Here is a 15,779-nt window from a genome sequence, read left to right on the forward strand (position 1 = left end):
GAGCTAAGCGTTAGATAGAGATGAAAGTGTGCTTGAATACATAATTCTTCTTCTGAATTACAAAACCGTTAAGCAGCATTTACCGTATTGAGTATGTAAATACTGTTTATCGTAGAGCTACACTGAAAGAAAAAGGAAGCCACCTCTCCCCCTAAGCTGGTGCCCTTAGAAAGAGTATTCCAAGTGTCAAGTTCTAATGACTTCTCTGTTACTTTCTTTTCAGTCGACTTTTTCTGAGACCTGCTTAACTGCTACTCTTTCTGTTCTGTTTTCTAAAATTATCTATTTTCATCAGGACAGCTCCTCTGTTTGTTTCATCTTCGACCTATTTCAGGCAGTTGGTTGTTCGCAGATGACTGAGAATCCTTAGTTGGCTGCTTCTGATTGAAGGACCGAGCCTGCAGGTAGAGGTAGCTGTCATGGTTTTCCTGTGTGATTATAGAGGACTGTTCCTCACCAAACGCTTCCCTTCAGTGGGAGGACTGGCTTGTCAGCTCTAAGAGAGTGGACAGCTTCTGCTGCCCTTTAGGGTACGTCGCCTGGGAGAGGCTGTCTATGTCTGGGCTTAGCCAGAAGGTATTCTATAGTCAGATGGCTGTAGTTGGGCACGAAAGGGAGTAGCAGTAAATATATTTCTTGAGCCTGTCTGTATCTGAGCTTTCTTTTCTCTTTCAATTATTCTCTTCTTTGTCTATTCTTATCCTAGTACCATAGTGATTTAATGATACCATTATAATATCTCTTACGGCTAGAGCCTTCTCATTCTTTTTAAAAATTGGACTGAAGTTTCTTGTCTTTCTGTTTCATTGTAACTTCTAAAATGGATATATAGGCAAATATGTCAGGTAATACGTGGGAAGTAACTATTGGAATGTCAGTTTAGCACGAAACACTATGCCTTTCCTTCATAGCTTCTGAGTAGTGATGAATGTTATGGGGATATACACAGTTTCTTATAGGAAAGGTTATGTGTTCTGTCTGCTGGGGGATTGATGCACTCTGAGGTGTCGCGCTGAATTATTGTCTACAGGCTGCCAACCTACTACTTCTGATATTCTTGCCGAGTCCCTGGAATGGATTACTCGTTAACTCTCACTTCCTGTAATGATTCAGTTATTTAGTAAATTTAAAGCCATATAAATTCGAAAAACAATACTTACTTCATTATGTGGAAATATTGAAACATTGTGACTTAGAAGGAAAATATCCATTCTTGTTTGTGTTTGTAGGACATAAAATGGAGGTGGTTACCAGAACTAAAATACTGCTCTGTAGTAGTTGGAAAAATCGTGAAAGACTTTGAAACAGGCAGAAGAGATTACTTATGTCCTTTCTGTAGAACGGTGGATGTCGTTTAGCGAACCATCCAGGATGATTTGATTCTAGGAGTGTATGCCTTAGACTTTCTTTGACCAAGCTATTTTACAACTCTCTCAGTTGTTTAAAAATGATAGTAATGTGAATGAATTAGTCTGTAGAAAAGTAATTAAATTTGTAAGGAACAAATGATTTTCCACACTGTAGAAAAGATGATTCCATTGATGGGTATGATATTAAACACCTGTTTCCATCTACTAGCAAATTCCTTTCCTCATTCCTAATTGCATTTATGTACGTTTGTTTTTAGATTGTCCTTTGAACTAGTTTTTACATCTCACTGGGTCCCTTGTTATTAATAAAACAAAAATCTTTGACAGTGTGAATTTACGCAAACTTTTTTTAAAGGACGTTGGAAGGCTCTGTTAATTCAAGAGATATTGATACAGTTAGGTTCAAAGAATAATATTTAATGAAAAAATTAACGCTAAAGTCTTTGTGAGGTCTACCAACAATATATTGCCAGACTTTCTAAGAGATTGCAAATTGTGTAAGGATGCCCTTTGTTCTCCAGAGTGGCAGCAATTATGCTTACTTGGAGCAGCTGGAAAGCTTATCTGCCAAAGGCCGCCCTCTCCCTGTGCGTCTTGATGCGTTGCCCCAGGTGGAGTCACAAGTGGCGGCAGCACGGGCCTGGAGAGAACGGACTGGGAGGACCTTTCTTAAGAAGAATTCCAGCCACACGTTGCTCCAGGTGAGGGGCGGTTTACTTTATGTGTGTGCACTTCAGCACCCTCATCAGAAGTTGCTAATGTAATACCTGAGGTGAGGGTTGTTTTCAGTTTATCCGGTCATGGTTACACAGGTGATTCCGTTTTGGGTAATATCAGATGTTGACCAGTAATCTGGAGCCTTGGGCAGACTTGTTTCCAGTTCATCTACTACTATGTCTAGAAAAAGAAGTCAGCCTGATCTTATCTCTGCTGTTATAATGGACTCTGTCACTGAAAGATCTTATTTCTCAGAGGCACAAATTTAAAAAAAATCTTTTTTAATTGAAGTATAGTTGATTAACAGTGTTGTGTTAGTTTCTGGTGTATAGCAAAGTGATTCAGTTATACATATATATTCTAAATTTATTGATTGATTGATGGATGGCTGCATTGGGTCTTCGTTGCTGTGCGTGGGCTTTTCTCTAGTTGTGGCGAGCGGGGGCTACTCTTCACTGTGGTGCACTGGCTTCTCATTGTGGTGGCTTCTCTTGTTGCGGAGCACAGGCTCTAGGCACGCAGGCTTCAGTAGTTGTGGCTCACAGGCTCAGTAGTTGTGGCTCGTGGGCGCTAGAGCGCAAGCTCAGTAGTTGTGGTGCATGAGCTTAGTTGCTCTGCAGCATGTGGGATCTTCCCGGACCAGGAATCAAACCTGTGTCCCCTGCATTGGCAGGCAGATTCTTAACCAGTGCGCCACCAGGGAAGTCCCACAAGTATATATTCTTTTTCAGATTCTTTTCCATTATAGCTTATTACAAGATGCTGAATATAGTTCCCTGTGCTATACAGTAGGACCTTGTTGTTTATCTATTTTATATATAGGTAGTATGTATCTGTTAATCCCAAGCTCCTAGTTTATCCCTCTCCCCATCTTTTCCCTTTGGTAACCATAGGTTTGTTTTCTATGTTTGTGACTCTGTGTCTGTCTTGTAAATAAGTTCATTTGTATCATTTTTTTTAGATTCCACATAGATATCATAATATTTGTCTTTCTCTGTTTTTCTTCACTTAGTATGATAATCTCTAGGTCCATCTGTGTTGCAGCAAATGGCATTATTTCATTCTTTTTTATGGCTGAGTAATATTCCATTGTATATATGTACCACATCTTCTTCACCCATTCCTATTGATGGACACTTAGGTTGCTTCCATGTCTTGGCTATTGTGAATAGTGAGAAGCACAAATTTCAATACTCATTACCCTTTTCATATTGAACAGTTGAACATAGTAGTTAAGAGCATAGACTTTGGAGTAAGATATTTTCATGTTTGAGGACTGGCTTCCTAGTGCTAACCCTGTGTCTGTGGGCAAGTTGAGCCTTTCTGGTTTCCCTCGTTTGTACAGTGCCAATAATACCACCTACATCAGAGGCTTGTTGGCAGTTTTGAATTAGATAATGCATATGAAGTTCATAAGAACGTGTCTAAGACGTGTGAGTGGTCAGTAAATGGTTCACTTTATTTTCAGTTTTGAGATTTTTTTTTTTTAAACCAGAGCTCCATATTTGGTTTTATTTTTGTAGGTGCTTAGTCCCCGAACTGACATTGGTATTTATGGGAGTGGAAAAAATAGAAGGAAAAAAGTAAAAGAACTAATAGAAAAAGAAAAAGAAAAGGATCTGGACCTTGAACCTCTGAGTGATCTGGAGGAGGGATTGGAGGAAACCAGAGATACAGCCACAGTGGTAAGAAATTATGTAGTGCATCTTGAATTTGCTTGGTGAATACAGAATTCTGTGACGGTATTAGCAGAATCACTGTTTTTTATGTTCTTAACTATTTTTGTTTTTGTGTACTTTATCTTTGGCTTTATGGTTATACATATTTCACATCTTTTTTAATATTTGGAATCAAAGAATATAAAAAGTTTACTCTTCTCTCTCCCTAACATTGTCTTTTCCATCTCTCTTCTTTATTGTTATTTTAGTAGTCATCTAATATTCCATCAAATTATCCATAACTTGCTGAACACTTTTCTGATATTGACCATTTTTGTTGTTACTAGGAGTTCGCTGTTATGGATAATAGCAAAGTGAACTGCTTTGTATAGCCTTGTCCTTTCTTCACATCATTTTCCTGCACTTGACTCTTAGGAATGGGATTTACTGGGCTAGAATTTCAGAGCATTTGGTGCTTAGTGCTGTTGTGCTTTTCAAAGGACTTCTACCAGCTGACTGACAGCAGCTGCAGTTTGCAGTGTCTACCTCTTTTAGCAGCATTCAGTAGTATAGTGAGTGTGCAATAAGATGTTTGTAGCTAATTAAAATTATGGGTTTTATTGGAGAGTAGGAGGAATATGTTACAATTACAAGGAGACTGAGGAAGTAGAAAATAAAATGAGTTTGGGCAATATGTAGTAGTAGTGAATCGCATATACTAAGTGAGTTCATATGGCTCTTTCTGCCTAAATGATCCTGTTTGGAGGCCGGTGGAAATAATTTCTTGTTAGAGAGCCTGCCCAATAAGTTAGTCTCGCCAGAAAAATAGCACTGGAAGTTATTTCAGAACTGCTTCAAAGCTACCGGAGTTTAAAAAGAAAATGCCCTGACAATATTCATAATAATTAAATTTTGTTTTTATATACTTCTTTGAAATGAGTTACATAAAACCTTGTTATAATTAGTCATCGGGCTTTGTTATTCTTCTTCTACATAAGTTGGAAAGTCCTAGAAAGAAATAAAAATCGGTTTGTATCAAACTTTCCCCCAGAGAATGAATTACAAGGGGGTGAGGAGTCAGTATTGATTGAATGTTTATCTTGTGCCAGGCACCAAGTTAGGCACTTCCATACGTTATCTTATTTAATCCTTAAAACAGCAAAAAGAGGTTAGTAGTGTTCTCATTTTTCGGAAGACTGAGATTCAGAAAACTTGTAACCCGGATCAGGAGTCTGTTAAGTGCAAGAGCCAGGCCTCATACCAAGGCTGCTTGATTTCAAGGCATACCGTCTTTCTACTGCACCCTATAGAAGAATTAAAAAGTACTCTACTGATGCGAATTGTGAGTACTTGTGAATTTTGCAGATGAGGAATGTTTGCACAGAAACTGTCATGCTGCCCCAAATTTTAAGAAATTACTGATTTTTTGTTTTTTAAAAAGGACAATGCTTTGGACTTCCCTGGCAGTCCAGTGGTTAAGACTCTGTGTATCCAGTGCAGGGGGGCGGGTTCGATCCCTGGTCAGGGAACTAAGATCCCACATGCTGTGCGGTGTGGCCAAAAAAAAAGACAGTGCTCTGTCACCGTGAGGCTACAACATGGAGGTGATCCCTTAGCCTTGAAGATTTGGTACTTTTGGGGTATTTTGCAGTGACTCCCTTCACTTAAATGTTTTTTGTACACAGGTGGCAGTTTTCAAAGAACGGGAGCAAAAAGAGATTGAAGCCATGCATTCCCTCAGAGCAGCCAACCTAGCCAAGATGTCAATGGTAGACCGCATAGAAGAAGTAAAATTTTGCATTTGCCGCAAGACAGCGAGTGGGTTTATGCTCCAGTGTGAGCTCTGCAAAGACTGGTTTCATAACAGCTGTGTTCCTCTTCCTAAGTCAAGTTCCCAGAAGAAAGGGTCTAGCTGGCAGGCTAAAGAAGTAAAGTTCCTTTGCCCTCTCTGTATGCGGTCTCGAAGACCTAGGCTAGAGACCATTCTGTCCCTCCTGGTATCCCTTCAGAAGTTGCCTGTACGGCTGCCTGAAGGAGAGGCCCTTCAGTGTTTGACAGAACGTGCAATGAGTTGGCAGGACAGGGCCCGGCAAGCCCTGGCCACAGATGAGCTGTCCTCTGCCCTGGCCAAGCTCTCTGTGTTGAGCCAGAGGATGGTGGAGCAGGCAGCTCGGGAGAAAACTGAAAAGATCATCAGCGCAGAGCTCCAGAAAGCCGCTGCCAATCCAGACTTACAGGCAAGTTTAGAATTTTCTTTTTTTTCCTGTTTCATGGGGATAATATTTGTCAGTGTGTAAGTAGTAAATCAAATTTATCTTACCAGTAGATTAGGAAAATAACAGTAAGTTGCTAGCAACTATATTACGCATAATTTCCTCTTTGCACGTACGCCCATAGGATTTTCTTTGGGTATATACGTAAGGTCGTTTCAGTGAAGTATTACCTGGAAATATCATTCAGGTGGACCTTAGCGTTATAATCAAATAATTTGATCTGTACTAACTGTTGAATTCTGTTAGCCAGTTTGCAGGTTTGTTAGGTTTTGGTGGTCTTAAGCATACATGAATTACGCATGTTTTTGTAGTGTGTCTCTCTGCTCATCTTGGGATTGCTTGTTGTTTAGGGACACTTGCCTAGTTTCCAGCAGTCTGCTTTTAACCGGGTGGTGAGCAGTGTATCTTCTTCCCCTCGGCAAACGGTGGACTATGATGATGAAGAGACGGATTCTGATGAAGACATTCGGGAGACATATGGCTGTGACACGAAGGTAAGTACAGGGCAGGCCGTGTGGGCACATACCTGATCACTGAGTTTGTTCAAAAAAGCTGTTGAACACTGGTGTTTGAAGCCTGAAAGTGGAAGAGAAAGCTAGTCACCTCTCTATCCTAGTTGATGGTGATAGCATTTTTTCAGTGCTCCAAAAACTATATAGATTGATGAAACTTAATTTTTTTTTAAAGGATGGAATTTTTTAAAATCTGTATTTATTTTCCTCACCCTGAGGCTTAGAGGGACTAGAAAAATCATACATTTAAGTTCTTGAAAACTTTCGTGGCTGATTTCATTGTTTTTTCCTTTGGGTTGTTAAAGTCTCTGTAGTTTTAAGAATCCCATTCTAGCTTTGCTTCGAGTCTTTTCTCTGAGCTCCGATCTGAATGGTGCCAGACAGCATGTCATATTCAGGGATGGGTTATACTTGGGCCCATGGTTCGAATTTGTGGAGTTACAGTCACAGTTAGAACAAAGTATTTACCCTCAATATGATTGTTTTCATAGTGACACCACACTGGGATGAAGGGAAGGTTTTGGCAAGGTTTTGTGTTGGATCCTTTTGACCTTTTATTGTTGTTTTGTGTCATGCCCAAGACCTTTGTCTTTTGTCTAGTAATAACATCATGATCTAGGCAGACACTCTGCCAGCTTACAGTTAATCTCTTGATCTGTTTTGTATTATTCTTTGTTGAGCTACTGTTCAGCATCTATGCCAGTAACCGGGGAGTTCGTACTCTGATGTATGAAAAAACTAGGGTGCCTTCTCTTCCCAGTCTGTTCAGTGTCTTTTCCTTTGTCTTTTCAGCATACTAGGTAAGCTCATTCTTAGAGCATGAATACCATCGGCATTAGAACTCCCAGGATATAAAGTTAAACCATCTATCATAGATGCTTGTAAATTACCCACTGGAAAATGTTTTTATCAAGATAAAAATGGATCAAGGGGATGTTTTAATGAGGGAATTTTTAAAAATTACATGAATTAAAGACGAGAAAAGTTGAAACTTGAATTAGCATTTAAAATAAGGTTCTAGGGCTTCCCTGGTGGCGCAGTGGTTGAGAGTCTGCCTGCCGATGCAGGGGACACAGGTTCGTGCCCCGGTCTGGGAAGATCCCACATGCCGCGGAGCGGCTGGGCCTGTGAGCCATGGCCGCTGAGCCTGCGCGTCCGGAGCCCATGCTCCGCAACGGGAGACACCACAACAGTGAGAGGCCCGCGTTCCGCAAAAAAAATTTAAAAAAAAGGTTCTAAGTGACTTCCCTGGTGGCGCAGTGGTTAAGAATCCACCTGCCAATGCAGGGGACACGGGTTCGAGCCCTGGTCTGGGAAGATCCCACATGCTGCAGAGCAACTAAGCCCATGTGCCAGAACTACTGAGCCTGTGCTCTAGAGCCTGTGAGCCACAGCTACTGAGCCCACGTGCCACAATTACTGAAGCCTGTGCACTCCAGGGCCCGTGCTCTGCAACAGAGAGAAGCCACTGCAATGAGAAGCCTGCGCACGGCAAGAAAGGGTAGCCCCCGCTCGCAGCAACTAGAGAAAGCCCGTGCACAGCAACGAAGACCCAACGCAGCCGAAAATGAAATTAATTAATTAATTAATTAAAAGTATAATGATAAGGTTCCTAAGCACCTTGTTATCCTTGTGGTTAATGACCAGCTTTATTTATAAAGTTGGTAGAATGACCAGGAGCAGCTGAAAGGGAATGCTGCCCACGCCACGCATAAGTTAGCCAGTACTAGAATTGCCTGTTTGCCATGGCTTAGAGGCCCTCAGTACTTCGGTTATCTTTCTAGCACATTAGGTATCAACCAGCACTCTAGAATTGCTAAACAGGATGGATTTCGCTTGGAGGCAGATTGGTAACCTATGAAAGCAAAACATCCCAGGTATTACCTGATTTCAGGGCTAGGGATCAGAGCAGTGGTTGATTCGGTTGTATGGAGTAGTCCTCTGTTTGCAAAATATATATGGGGGTCTTAGCTTACAGTCTGAGGAGAGGGTGTTTGCAGGGTAGAAAGATAAGATTATGGATTTTATAATGTTAGCAGTGTATTTGACAGCTTAGGACAGTGGAAGAATGGTGGCAAGACATGGTAATTCAAGGTCAAATTTACCTTGATGGCGGTATCTTTGCACTAAAAAAATTACACTCTTGAGGATTTTCCTATAGCGCAAGCACCGATTGTGTAATGAAAATCTTATTTGCCAGTTTATTTGCAGTTGGCTTGGTGATTTTTCCCTTTATATGATCTCCCCTGCTTGTGACCATGAAATCATCCTTAAAATAGTTCAAATTTAGTGTCTTTGCTAGGATGAAGACCCCTGCCGGTTTAGGAAGAAGAGTAGGTAATTATAAAGAAAAATAAAATCAGTCATTGATCCTAGTTATCGTAGCATTGAAATGTTTAAAACAGACAGTGTGTGCTTTGCATTGTTTGATGACTTCATTTTGCATGTGATACCCTGTGATCACTAAAATAATCGGAGCAAGCAATTCAAAAAACTCGTTAGTTAGGAAAATCTATATGAAACAAAGTCTGTCACAGATGTCTTGTGATTGTGTCTGGGATAACCTTTCAGATATTCATATGATTATTTCCTTTTAAGGCATAGTGTTTACCTTTACTGGAACTGTCTGTCCATATTACAGTTTATATTTTTCAAATGCATACGTGTACAATTACACACCAGAAAGGAGGGTATAAAATAGTGTAGGTATTATCTCCCAGGAAGTTCTTCTTTTTATCCCGGTAATTTCTTTCTTTTTTTTTTTTTTTTTAACATCTTTATTGGGGTATAATTGCTTTACAATGGTGTGTTAGTTTCTGCTTTATAACAAAGTGAATCAGTCATACATAAACATATGTTCCCATATGTCTTCCCTCTTGCGTCTCCCTCCCTCCCACCCTCCCTACCGGTAATTTCTTAATTTACAGAAAGGCAAGTTAAGCAGTTGGATTCTTTCATTTTTTTTTTTCTTCTCTATGCTTGTTAACACTTGGGTGGCTTGAGCTTTGGTGGAAATAAAGTCTGCTATATACGAACCTTCAAGTTGCAAACTTTGAAAGATGTGAACGTGCATTTGCGTATCCAGTCACCTAAGTTTGTTCACGTGTCTGGCGTACATTGTCACGTGTATGACAGCTAAGTCCGCGCATGGGCTTAGTTGCTCCGCGGCATGTGGGATCTACAAGTGGTTGTGCTTTTGTGTACTTTACTCTATAGTACTGTATAGAGTAAAGTAGTACAGTGTCTTTATTTCAAGCCCAGCATGTCCAGAAGCAAGTGTAGAAGCTGGTACTACTGTACTTCTCAAGGTACTGTATTTTAAAAAGGTACTGTAAGATTAAAAATGTTTTTTTGTGTGTGTTTGTTTGTTTTTTATGTATCTGTGTGAAAAGTGTTATAAACCTATTACAGTACAGTACTGTATAGCCGATTGTGTTAGTTGGGTACCTAGGCTAACTTTGTTGGACTTAGGAAGGTGCTCTCGGAACAGAACTCGTTCGTATGTAGGGGACTTACTGTAGAGTAGATTTTGTCTGAGACTTTAGTCCTGCTAATATCAGATAAGGTGGAGTGACAGATCTGTGTGTGAAACACATTTCTCACTGAGAAGCCATTCCTCCTTTCTTGCATATTTGCCCTTAGTGCAACTGAACTGTAATTTTCCTTCTTAGGAAGAGTAATTTGTTTAAGCTTGCTGTTATCAGTTGTTTTACCTTCAGCCTATCTGTGTCTTTATATTTAAAATGTGTCTTTTGTAGACAGCACATGTGGTAGGGTTCTTTTTGGTGTGTCATTCTGCATATATATGCGTTTGTAGAATATATAGTTAAATCTTGGTTTTTAGGCAGTATTACAATCTCTGTCATTTAATTGGGGGTGTTCATTTACATTTAATGTAATTGTTGACATGGTTGGATTTAAGTTGACCATCTTTATTTTTCATTTTTTTCTGTTTTTGTTCCTCTGTTGCTTTTTCCTGCCTTCTTTTGGGTTAATTGACAATTTTTTTAAGGTTTCATTTTATTTCCTTTATTGGCTTCTTACCTATACCCCTTTTTATTTTTTATTTTTTTCAGTGATTGCTCTGGGGCTAACAATGCCCTTTAACTTACCAAAGTCAGTGAGTACTTCTTCATATTTCATACTTCACCCTGGGGAAGTAATTTTTTTTAAATTTATCTTTACCTATCTTTACTTTCCATCATTATTTTCTATGTATCTATCTATCTATTTATATATGGCTGCCTTGGGTCTTCGTTGCTGCACGCGGACTTTATCTAGTTGCAGCGAGCGGGGGCTACTCTTCGTTGCAATGCATGGGCTTCTCATTGTGGTGGCTTCTCTTCGTTGCGAAGCACGGGCTCTAGGTGCACGGGCTTCAGTAGTTGTGGTGCGGGCTCTAGAGTGCAGGCTGAGTACTTGTGGCGCACGGGCTTAGTTGCTCCGTGGCATGTGGGATCTTCCTGGACCAGGGCTCAAACCTGTGTCCCCTGCATTGGCAGACGGATTCTTAACCACTGCACCACCAGGGAAATCCTCAATCGTTATTTTCTGATCACTTTCCTTCCTAGTTTGGAAGCTTAACAGAAAGTTTCCTGCATGAGTTACAGTGAAATGAGTAGAGTCAAGGTTAGAAAAAAAAATTGCAGTCAGTGAGATGACGCATCTGGGGACTGCAGTAGGCGAGTACTAAAGTACTCTCCTATCTGTTGCCTTTTAAAACTTAAATTCTTCAATAGGAAATAAGACTTACACGAACTGTGCTGTTCCTGAATTTTCAGTGAGTGACACTGTCTTCCAGAATCTTATGAAACCTTTTAAGTATCCTGTTTAATTAAGGATAGGCTCGTGATAACAATAGACCTTCCTCTCATGCACCCTACAAAGAAAATCAGGTGTTGCATTAGTCATTGAGCTGTTGTCTCTCGTCTCCTAAGCTACTCTTTTATACTCTGCTTGGTGATGCTAGGTCCGGGACTCTACACCAGGGCTTGGTAAACTTTTTCTGTAAAATAATATATGTATATGTTAGCATACATTATATGTAGTGATATTCTCTAGGCATATTATGTAAAGTAAATATTTGGGGTTTTGCAAGCCATATTTGGTCTCTGTTACACCTTCTCCTCCTTCCTCTTTTTTTTTTTTTAAATAACAACTCTTTAAAAATGTAAAAACTATTCTTAGCTCACGCTCCAAACAAAAAACTAGGCAGCCAGCTGGGGTTGGCCCGCAGACTGTGGTTTGCCAACCCCTGCCCTACACATTAACCCTTTGCCTGCTGCCCTCCCCCTCCCCCCGCCAGCACAGGGCATTAGAGAAAATTAAAAGGCCTGTGCAGTGAGAAGGGAGTTGATCCTTCCCCTGTTTTATTCTCCATTCCTGTCATCATTGAACTACAATTGTTTTTCGTTTTGGGGGGGTTTTTGTTTGATTTTTTGTTTTTGTTTTTTTACCCTGGCAGTGGCAACTGGTTCCAATTTCTAGTTGATGTTTTTTTCACGCTCCAGAAGCCAGCCACATTGTATTCTATTAGGGATAGCAGAACCAGCACTTCCTCCTCAGAGGTCTGGGTCCCAACTCTGCAGGCCCCTTCTCTGAGCTTCTTGGTTCTAATAACCCCACTTCTTTTCTCTGTTAGCTCAACCCTTAGGGATGGCAACTCTTTTCTTGCAGTTGTCTTAGTGTTACTTTGGTGTTTCTGTTTTGCCTTTTCAAGACTTTAATGTACATTTAACGAGTTCACTTTATTAAATTCTCCTTGTTGAACTTTTTGTGATTTCTGTCTCCCTGATTGCACTGTGACCGTTGAAGCTGTACTTGTGGGTTATTCTCCCCTAACTACAGAGGAGGATCGTCTGAGCCCTAATTAGACTTGTCACAGTTGTATAGCTCGAATACTGTCAGGCTGTTTATTATATTAAGAGCAGTTGGTAAGCATCTAGGTTTAAAAACCTTTAGAGAGGATTAAATAATTTGTGTCCTTAAGTTGTCACATCTAGACGTTTATTCCCCTCCTAAGTCCATTTTATTTTTCTTAAAGGGTCAAAGTTCCTTAACTTGTGACTACAGGAGTTTTTATGAGTTTTAGACTGTAGAAAGTTGATTACGTAATCGTAATTTTCTTGTAGGTTTATTATCTCTGAGGATTACTTTTTTTTTTTTTTTTTGCGGTACGCGGGCCTCTCACTGTTGTGGCCTCTTCCGCTGCGGAGCACAGGCTCCGGACGCGCAGGCTCAGCGGCCATGGCTCATGGGCCCAGCCGCTCCGCGGCATGTGGGATCTTCCCGGACCGGGGCACGAACCCATGTCCCCTGCATCGGCAGGCGGACTCCCAACCACTGTGCCACCAGGGAAGCCCTGAGGATTACTTTTGAGCTTTACTCTTTCCCTTTTGGCTTGAAACTCTGGTGATTTCTGTTTTTTTCCCCAATGGACATTTTCTGTCTTACTAAATACCATATATTTAATTTTAAGATCTTTTATTTATTTGTTTTTTTAATATATATACTGTGTTATATTAGAAACTTTAACCTGAAAGCCTGTATTTAGATTCTTGTCACAGGATAAGTTGTTTCCAATTCTCCATACCTGCTTCGTTTCTTCTACAGGACACAGCCAGTGTGAAATCCTCCAGCAGTCTGGAGCCCAGCCTATTTTGTGATGAAGAGATTCCCATCAAGTCCGAGGAGGTGGTCACGCACATGTGGACGGCACCCTCCTTCTGTGCTGAGCATGCTTATTCGTCTGCTTCTAAGAGCTGTTCTCAAGGTATTACGGCCCTTGGTAGCGGCATGGAGAAGAGAAGCCTGAAACCATACTGAATCTCTCTTTCAGTACAAACCCTGGCAGTGAAATGCGATAGAACCTGAAAAAATGCAACTTTGGAAAAGCCAGTCTCTGTTAGCATTTTTCTGTCATTAGGTCATAACCTGAACATTTCCATAGCATTATTGAATCCTAATTAGACGGACTTTAGAGGCCCTCTGGTCCCATTCTAGTCCCATTTTATTTTGATCAAATCCCCGATAGGTAGTTATTTATCCTCTATTTGTTTATTACCGGTTGTTGAGGAACTTGCTGCTTTTTAAGAATATTCATTCTGGTTTTGGAAAGCTTTGTTAGTTTTTCATCCCTTGGTAAGTAATTTCTCTGTTATGTTCACTTTCTTTGTCCCTAGTGAAAGTGAGTCCGACTGCTTTAGGTCACACCTCTGGAAAAGGGAGAGTATTTCTCTCTTCACAGTGAAATTCAGGATTTTATGGAGCAGCGTGTATCATTCATATGGGGCAGTTATATGCTTAGTTGTTTGGTATTCTCTGAAATGGAGAGAGCGCGGGGTAGGAGATTCTCTCCCATTCCCCTTCCCCTCCAGTCACAAGGTAAAGAATCAATAAGGAACCTGTTTTTTTTTTTTTAACTCTAAACCAGTTCTTTAGAGCGGTCATTAGAATTCTAGGTCTTTCTGTTCCGTATTTTTAAAAATTTTATTTTCACTTTCATACTGATGCAGTGAACCCAAACTTCTAAATTAAATGTTGGAGGAGGAGGGACCATTCTTCTAAATATTTACTTTCAAAACATTACATTTTTTCAATAGTTTTCATTATTTTGTCTTATATTTTGGGGGCAAGGTTCTAGCACCACAAGGAAACAACCTCGGAAGAGCCCTCTGGTGCCCCGTAGTTTGGAGCCTCCGGTGCTAGAGTTATCGCCTGGAGCTAAAGCCCAGCTGGAAGAACTTATGATGATTGGAGATCTCCTGGAGGTGTCTCTGGATGAGACTCAACACATATGGCGGATTTTGCAGGCCACACACCCACCCTCTGAAGACAGATTCCTGCACATCATGGAGGTATGGATCTGAAGCTTACTTACAGTGGTTTTAAAACCACTTAGAACGCCCAGGTTCCTTGGAGGTACCACAGATTGCCACAAGGGGTGGCTGGGTGGGTAGGACTCTGATTGTCCTACTTTCTCATTACGCCAAAGTAGTTCTGCTTTGTGGTTTTCTTTATTGAGATTTTATGTAATATTCAGTTTTTTAAAAGGCCATTTCTGCCGAAAAGAAAGGGAGGTACTGTAATTCACAAGTTGAGAACAACTTCCTTAGCCCAGACTCACACTGGTGAAAGGCCCAAAAGTTAGGCAGGGGGCAATATAGTGGTTGAAAACAGGAAGCAAGGGAATGGTTAAATAGAAGTGATTGGGTGGGAGGGGGAGTCCACATACATTTATACAATTTACACACTTGTATACAATTATAAATCACACAGTTTCTCATTTATACAGTTTGTACATGTTGTTCTATCCATGATCTCATTCATCCTCACCGTAGTCCTGAGGGGGAGGGGAAAGGATAGACATGGCGAGTATTTAGCTCATTCTGCCTGTGACGAAAGTAAGGGTCAGAGACGGAGAAACGTGCCTGAGGTCACACGTGGAGTAAAAACAGAGACCTGGGTTCTCTCTCTGGCATTAGACTCCAGTATCCTTTTCATTATTCTTTTCCATGACTGTTTCCATGAGGCGGAAGGTACACTGTCAGCAGCAGTTGACACGGATACGCCTGGTGCACTGTGGTTTGTCTTTGGTTTGGAAGTCAGATTGAGGGTGCCTGACTTAGATAGTATTTTCCAGTCGCAGAGCATTTTCTTCACATCCGTTATCTCATCTGATCTTTATTTCACATATAAGGAAACACAAAGTGTTGAGAAGTTAAATATCTTATTCAAGATGTGATAGACTTAAGACACTTGTAACCCAGTGTTCTTTACGAATCTGCAGATTCTGAGGTTCCTGTCAAAGATATTCCAGTATCACATCTGTGGGAAAATAAATTCTCAAGTGTTATTTCTTAAGTAATTATCAAGCTTATGTTTTTCAGTATTTCTTTTTCTACCTTACCCCTTGTTCTTTCTGTTACTGGACACACTTTTACTATTAAAATCTTTAATGTTTACTACCTTGGCACATAAATAGCAACAATATTAGACAGTTGAGAAAAAAAAGGCAAGTGTTTTTGCTTCGTGACAGCAACTGTTTTCTTGTGAAAGTCACTACATACCCTTTGTAATGAGATCATGGATAAAATTTTGTGTTTTGCTGACAGTTTTGATAACTTCTTAACCACCAAGGATTTACTGAGTTAATAAAGAACTTTAGTACTGGTAAATGGAGACCCAAAGAGTTATTACATAATTATTTAGTATACATTTAGCTTTCTGTGTATGTTTTCATCTCAGTAG

At 40.4% G+C, this 15,779-nt stretch overlaps 1 protein-coding gene across 3 annotated transcripts in view; it reads left to right on the forward strand.

The window, feature by feature from the left end:
* Positions 1-15,779, forward strand: part of KDM5A (lysine demethylase 5A) — an 85,925-nt gene that overhangs the window by 51,211 nt on the left and 18,935 nt on the right. The window contains exons 21-27 of one of the 3 annotated variants that reach the window (XM_067756092.1): positions 1,892-2,071; positions 3,611-3,772; positions 4,905-5,087; positions 5,431-5,982; positions 6,369-6,512; positions 13,143-13,302; positions 14,166-14,386. In XM_067756092.1, the coding sequence (XP_067612193.1) occupies positions 1,892-2,071; positions 3,611-3,772; positions 4,905-5,087; positions 5,431-5,982; positions 6,369-6,512; positions 13,143-13,302; positions 14,166-14,386 (1,602 nt within the window). The remainder of the gene's footprint in view (positions 1-1,891; positions 2,072-3,610; positions 3,773-4,904; positions 5,088-5,430; positions 5,983-6,368; positions 6,513-13,142; positions 13,303-14,165; positions 14,387-15,779) is intronic. The other 2 variants (XM_067756094.1, XM_067756093.1) reach the window with 2 other exon arrangements.

Source organism: Pseudorca crassidens, chromosome 11 (assembly GCF_039906515.1).
Source record: "Pseudorca crassidens isolate mPseCra1 chromosome 11, mPseCra1.hap1, whole genome shotgun sequence".
NCBI lineage: Eukaryota > Metazoa > Chordata > Mammalia > Artiodactyla > Delphinidae > Pseudorca > Pseudorca crassidens.